Source organism: Anneissia japonica, unplaced genomic scaffold, assembly GCF_011630105.1.
Source record: "Anneissia japonica isolate Jap-2015-1 unplaced genomic scaffold, ASM1163010v1 scaffold287704_len1198815_cov201, whole genome shotgun sequence".
Classification (NCBI taxonomy): domain Eukaryota; kingdom Metazoa; phylum Echinodermata; class Crinoidea; order Comatulida; family Comatulidae; genus Anneissia; species Anneissia japonica.
Window position 1 is genome coordinate 736,651 of NW_022731578.1, and position 7,213 is coordinate 743,863.

The 7,213-nt window shown below is 34.6% G+C and overlaps 1 protein-coding gene across 1 annotated transcript; it reads right to left on the bottom strand.

Annotated features, from left to right (window-relative positions):
* Positions 1 to 425: 425 nt before the first annotated feature.
* On the bottom strand, positions 426 to 6,663 carry LOC117115446 (RNA 3'-terminal phosphate cyclase-like protein). The gene is made up of 7 exons (XM_033259245.1): positions 6,551 to 6,663; positions 5,136 to 5,207; positions 3,414 to 3,485; positions 2,713 to 2,963; positions 2,140 to 2,293; positions 1,524 to 1,627; positions 426 to 882 (listed from the first exon to the last, which is right to left on the bottom strand). The coding sequence occupies exons 2-7, from the start codon at positions 5,163 to 5,165 to the stop codon at positions 729 to 731; spliced, it is 765 nt and encodes a 254-aa protein (XP_033115136.1). The 5' UTR covers positions 5,166 to 5,207; positions 6,551 to 6,663; the 3' UTR covers positions 426 to 728.
* Between the last annotated feature and the right edge of the window lie 550 nt (positions 6,664 to 7,213).

Genomic DNA, 7,213 nt, shown 5'->3' on the forward strand with positions numbered 1-7,213 from the left:
GTTGATTAAAAGATGAAATGTTGCTGCATATACAGCCAACATTTATTTATATACCTATATATATTCTTTAAGTCTTGCATTATTTCATTTCACTGTTGCTTATTTCTCTGGTCATTCTAGTCTGTGTATGATCATTCTGTTGACCACTTTTTGGGAAAATACAGTCTTTGTAGTAGTAATGCAGTAATGTAAAATAGGCCTACAGTATGGCATATATAATACCAGGGAATTGTTTTATAAGTACAGTATTTGTTATAATGCATCTCGAAAACAGCATAAGTAGTAGTTTTCAGAAATCTGGATTATTCCTTAAAGAATATACTACTGTCTGCAAATAATGGTTGTGTTAAATTAAAGCATATCCAACATAGCTGTACCATCTCGCAGTGCCCAAGTAAAACAAAAAAAAAGACATGCAGAAAAGGTGTTTAACAAAATTTTAATTTATAATTGGATCTTCACCTTTACAGAAATATCTCCTGAATTGTACTGTACATAATTTAAACCTTTTAGTATAGGTTGGTCTTGGGAATGACACTTTGAAATAGTGTTCTATGATGGGTTTTTTTCTCTATTACATTATCGTATTTGTTGTTGCGTGTCATTAAAATCAAAAAGACATATATCCGAGCCATGGTGTTCCTCAAGCAGTAACAGTGCTTGCAAGGCCTTCAAATTCTGAGGCAATGACTTAATAATAATACAGTAATAATAATTAGCATCGCAATTTACAAGATAGTTTTACTTAAGTTTGAGAATCCGATACCAATGCATGTTAACTGGACTTTCTCAGCACCAATTTGCTCGTCTTCCAGTTGCTTCTGAGCCTCAATCTTGAACATTAGTTGAAAAAAATCGCGTAAATGACGCAAAAACTGTATTCTGTAATACAAAAATAAAAAGTGAAGAGATTCCAAAATCTGCGCTAAGATGGGCCCTTGAAGGGGCATACAGTATATCATATCTAGTGGTGGATTTTTATATTTGTTAAACTGTTTTTGTTTAATGGAGATAAAAGAAAAATTATATTGAAGTCTGTGAGTGCTATTTCTGGCCATCTAGGTGCCATAGTCATTACTTCAGCCCCAACCATGGTGGGGCTGAGGAGTATAGACACTTCATCTGTAAAAGTCCCTCCCTGAGTTCCCCTCTATCAAATTTCTGGATCCGCCTCTGATCTCATATCATTTAATACAATGTCAAGCATGAAACAAGCAAATCTCAAATCCCACAAGGAATTGCTGACCGGGATCCAAAAATGGTTCCCAGTCTCAGAATGCAAGAGGGCCTCTGGCCCCATCATTACCGCCTGGTTATAAATTGACAGTGAATCTGTAAATCAACTTATCGAATAGCTTGGTAAGTTTCATGATTGCCAAAATAATAATATATTGACGGATTAAAAAAAAATTCACCCACGCCCCATAGACTTGGTTTATAGAGCATTGTGGTATTCTGTAATAAAAATGAAAATGGAGACTTATAGCCCAAAGAATCTCACATTTAGAATAAGCATAACTTACGTGTAAGGTGAAAGCGGTCCAGTCAGAATCTTGCTGACATCCGATTGTCCCAGTGCCATAAATAACAAGGCTAAGCTTTGATGTCTAGAGTCAACACAGCCACCCTTACAGGAGATAAACAGAATATGATCATTACTACAACAGAAAATCTAGGAAGAATTGATGATGACCACATCTTACAAATAATTATTATTTTCAAGTATTGTATCTCCATAATCTCAACACATCAGTTCTCAAAACTATTTAATCCGGTCAAGTAAATCCTAGAAAGGGCAACAGGCATTCCAAAATCATATACGCCTTCATTCTTGGCAAAACTATTCACAAGAGGTAAATGCATACAACAGGTCAGATAAAGGTCCGTCTAAAATTATATATTGATAAATTTAGTGAGTGCAATGGTGATTAAGAAGATTAATGATAATAATAATTATATATTGATAAATTTAGTGAGTGCAATGGTGATTAAGAAGATTAATGATAATAATAATACAACACTTTTATGATTTTAGTACAATATAAAAGTCAGCACTTCATTTTCCAACTTTTTTTTTATTTTATGAAAGATAAATTTTTATATTTTAAAAGTTCTTTTTAAGAAAGAATATACAATTACTCTGTAAATTTCTTCAAGCAGCAGCTGAGCTGTCTGCCTTCCAATGTCCTCTGGTATCGACGGCTCCTGGCCAGGTTGATTGGATGACATCTCTGCACTAATAAAACTGCCTTCTGTTGTCTCAGCAACTAAAGACAGTCCAAATCCAGGTGACCTATATAAATGAATTGTAGCAATATCTGAAAATCGTTCACCATAAAGTGCTATATATTTAGTGCTTTAAACAATAATGGACTGCTAAGCCCTGTCTCCATGGATATTGTTGCTAGGTCCCACAAACCGACAGCCATTCTTAGAGGAACTTGGGTGAGTGTACTTGTAAATGTAAGCAAAGAGTGTATCCATAGGCCCACTTATTGAATAACTAGTTCTGATTGGTCGGCTGAATGACTAGCATTCTGGAAATGTTCATTCTTTTGTGAATTAAATAAATAAATCTTCTTATAAAAAATAAATTGTTTCCATCAACTATAAAAGTTATCTCAGCATGTGGTCGCAATAATGCAAATAAAAAATTAGTGACATTGAATACTACATCAATAAGAGAACATTAAAAACCAAAGTACAACTCACTTTCCTGACTGAGCCCCTTTCATATGATCTGTATATATATAAATGTCAGGTACAAACTGATTGAGAACACCTCGAGTTGCATCAACAATGCGATTAGACATTGCTGGTGAAACCCTCATAGCATAGGCAACTCCACGAATTCTTTTAATTTTACCAGGCTTAATAAATTGTAAGGGTAATAGCTTCCTACGAACTGGACATTTGAAAATGACTTCTCCACCTCCATTTGGTTTTGCTCCTCGCCGTGTGACCTGATGAGAAATTGAACACTTTATTAACATTTCATGCAAATAGACTGAAATATCTGAAAATGAACAATTATCTGACTACTCATATACTGGATTACTTCCCAAGTAATTGTTTTATTATCAGAATTTTATTCATGTCAATAATAATGAGCATAGAGATAAATATTGCAGCCATAATATGGCATTGCATTTTTTTAGAGTAAAATATTTTAAAAGAACAGACATCATATACAAAAAATTTCTTTCTCCTTTTACCCAATTTTCCAATTTTTGTTTTGGATACACCACTAAGACCTCCCCACATCACCCTCACCTTAGACTGTATAAAGAGACCGTAAAACTAGTTTTATACTGCAATATTAAGGTCTTAATTCAAAGACTTTGGAACAGAAAATTGACGACCCAACAAGGGTTTATGCAGTCAAAAAAATCATTATAATGTGCTTCACCCACCTTCAGTTCTAGACCTTCACCTATTCCAAATTTGGACATCAGAGGTAAGGTCACTGTTCTTATTATATCCACCTAAAAAAAAAAAAAAAAAGGTTGGGAACAGAAAAATAATTAATGTTTTTACTTGGCCACTAAACTGATAATGAGTTCTACATTCCTAATTACAATAATTATTCTTTTGCATATATTTTTTGCATATTTTCTAAATGTACATTTCCTAAAACTTGAGATTATTTATTAGACAATTGAAATATATAATTGCAATCTTAATATCCACACAGTAATCAATCTATAATCAGTAAGGTATTTGTCATTTTGTTTATTTTATTCTGTCTGGTGATCCTTGTTTACTTATTTCATACATATTGTTGTGCAAGCATTTAAGCTTTGTGCCACCACTTCGTATTTGTCATTTGTCAATAAAGTAAAAAAAAGTAAGTAAGAAAGTAAATACAGACAGACAGACAGACAGACAGACAGACAGACAGACAGACAGACAGACAGACAGTCAGTCAGTCAGTCAGTCAGTCAGTCAGTCAGTCAGTCAGTCAGTCAGTCAGTCAGTCAGTCAGTCAGTCAGTCAGTCAGTCAGTCAGTCAGTCAGTCAGTCAGTCAGTCAGTCAGTCAGTCAGTCAGTCAGTCAGTCAGTCAGTCAGTCAGTCAGTCAGTCAGTCAGTCAGTCAGTCAGTCAGTCAGTCAGTCAGTCAGTCAGTCAGTCAGTCAGTCAGTCAGTCAGTCAGTCAGTCAGTCAGTCAGTCAGTCAGTCAGTCAGTCAGTCAGTCAGTCAGTCAGTCAGTCAGTCAGTCAGTCAGTCAGTCAGTCAGTCAGTCAGTCAGTCAGTCAGTCAGTCAGTCAGTCAGTCAGTCAGTCAGTCAGTCAGTCAGTCAGTCAGTCAGTCAGTCAGTCAGTCAGTCAGTCAGTCAGTCAGTCAGTCAGTCAGTCAGTCAGTCAGTCAGTCAGTCAGTCAGTCAGTCAGTCAGTCAGTCAGTCAGTCAGTCAGTCAGTCAGTCAGTCAGTCAGTCAGTCAGTCAGTCAGTCAGTCAGTCAGTCAGTCAGTCAGTCAGTCAGTCAGTCAGTCAGTCAGTCAGTCAGTCAGTCAGTCAGTCAGTCAGTCAGTCAGTCAGTCAGTCAGTCAGTCAGTCAGTCAGTCAGTCAGTCAGTCAGTCAGTCAGTCAGTCAGTCAGTCAGTCAGTCAGTCAGTCAGTCAGTCAGTCAGTCAGTCAGTCAGTCAGTCAGTCAGTCAGTCAGTCAGTCAGTCAGTCAGTCAGTCAGTCAGTCAGTCAGTCAGTCAGTCAGTCAGTCAGTCAGTCAGTCAGTCAGTCAGTCAGTCAGTCAGTCAGTCAGTCAGTCAGTCAGTCAGTCAGTCAGTCAGTCAGTCAGTCAGTCAGTCAGTCAGTCAGTCAGTCAGTCAGTCAGTCAGTCAGTCAGTCAGTCAGTCAGTCAGTCAGTCAGTCAGTCAGTCAGTCAGTCAGTCAGTCAGTCAGTCATTGCAAGGATGAGAATAGTATTATTAAAATTTTAATACATTTTCTGCATCAATTTAGAAGCTCACATTTACTTATGATAGTAGTATAGCACATGACATTGCCAATATCCACTGTCATTATACTGTATTTTTTTCCTGGAATAAATAAAATACCCTGGCAGACCAGGTTTGCTCAACGGGCCACCTAATGAGGAACCAATTGAAATTCGTCATGCAAAAAATAGGCTAATAATTACCTGTTTCATTGACTTCAATTCTTGATCCATTTGTAAGTTTGTCCAGAAGACGAACAAGACTAGCTTCAAAATCTGTATCAAATAAATCAAAACGGAAAATGATGGTAAACAGAAAATAATTTTTTTTTTTTTGCTAACAATTTCTAATTGTTACATAGTACAATACAAAGAAACAAACAAAAACAACAATAGTTTGTGGCAACTTTAGCAAATTACAGACAAGCGTTTACTACTGATACTCAATGCCGTAGCCAGGATTTTCAAATAGTGCGGGCCAGTATCAGGGTGGACCCACTTTACGCGTAAATTAGAATAATTTTCTTGAAAGTTAAGTCATTTTATGCAAAAACATTAAAAATCTAGACCCATTTTCTTAAAATTTTACACATTTTAGGCTAAATATAAGAAATCTGGACCCATTTTTTAAAAAGTGGAATCATTTTATCCATAAAATTGCATAATTTGGACCCATTTTAAAAATGCGGACCCATTCTTTGTGGACCCATTAGAAAAAGTGTGTGGGACTGTCCCAACTGTCCCAATAGCTGGCTACGGCATTGCTGGTACTGGTACAATTAAATAAATTATAACAATTGTTAATCACTAGAAATGAAAGCTAAATTTTCTCTTAATTTATACTGTTCTACCAGACCACAAAATCCTCCTTTTAAAAGAGCTACAAAGCATTATAAATTCATGAAAAAAAATTTAACATGAATATAATTTTTTGAAGTACAGAATTAATGTATGTCTTGCCATTCTTTTTTGTATTCAATTTTTGATGTTTTAGTATTTCAACATTTTTTGTATCTGATGTTTTGAATTAGTGATGTACTTTTTATTGTATTTATATTTGAATGTATTTCTATGCAAGGTTTTAAATTTTATCGAGCATGCAATTTCTTCATTTTAAAATAATAAAGTTATTCTGATTCTTATTCATATATTAATTATGATTAATAATTATTAATAATAACAAAATAAAAGTTAAATTTTCAGCAGTGGCTATTGTTATGCCAGTCTCAAATGAATTTCTAATTCTGATTGTTATAAATATAAGTATGGATTTGATTAAGCCAATAATGTATAATCAGAATTTAAATTTAAGAAGTACTGGACTGGTTTGACTTTGAGACTGGTGTAACAATAACCACTGCTTAAATTTTAAGTCTGATTGACTAGGCCAGTGCCAGAACTAGTTTTTGTAATCTATAATAAAAAATACTATAGTGTAGCAGCAACAGAGAGGTTCTAGCTCCTGCATAAAGTAGGCATAATTTATATTAAGCCTCGCTAGGCCTAGGGCCCAATCATGACGTGTCCGTGAAACTGTGTGTGTTTGTGTGTGTGTGCTGACCCAGCCAGGATGGATGACCAAGCTAAGCGCTCCTCTATTCTAGATAAAATTAACGTACCTTTCAAACCAGGATCATCATCTTTATTTCTTATTTTTGATATTTTTACCGATTTACCACTCAAAGTAGCTAATACTAATCTCTGTCTTAGAAAATTACAACCCTCGTACTTCGAGGTATTTAAGTTATACCAAACAGGTCGGTCACTCATGGTTGACCCTACTATATTAAATACATGTTTTACCAATCACAGATATGTTATTGATTATGTTTACATCAAAACACAGATTAAATATATTCAAAAATGTAAATTGATATAAAAAAAATGTTTACTTTCGTTTTTTATTTAGAAATTATTATTTTTTATCATTACACAAATTAAATGTAAAAAATGCCTGGAACCGATGAGTCTATTATAACAGACCATGTGGTGGCGCTACGTCATATAATTTTTCCAGAAGCTAGGGAAGCTCAATCAAAAGAATCAGTTTAAAGTAACAAAAACACAAATAAATAAATAAATGAATGAATAAATAAATAAATACATAAATTAATGAATAAAAAAATAAATAAATAAGTAAGTAAATAAGTGAGTAAATATGTAAAAGTAAATAAACAATTAAAACAATGTTGGTATAAACGTTTAGTGTTGACTATATCCATTTTGGCTTGAGTCAAGTATGTTACAGTCAGGGGTGGCGCCAGGATTTGCCCGACAGGGGG

What these genes read in the sequence shown, in the direction of transcription:
- LOC117115446 (XM_033259245.1), bottom strand. Translation starts at nt 5,165, where the DNA reads ATGGATCAAGAATTGAAGTCAATGAAACAG. An exon ending in TGCTTGAAGAAATTTACAGA is followed by an intron (nt 1,628 to 2,139) that starts GTAATTGTATAT and finishes ATCTCCTGTAAG; the next exon opens with GGTGGCTGTGTTGACTCTAG. An exon ending in GGACCGCTTTCACCTTACAC is followed by an intron (nt 883 to 1,523) that starts GTAAGTTATGCT and finishes TTTGTATTACAG; the next exon opens with AATACAGTTTTTGCGTCATT.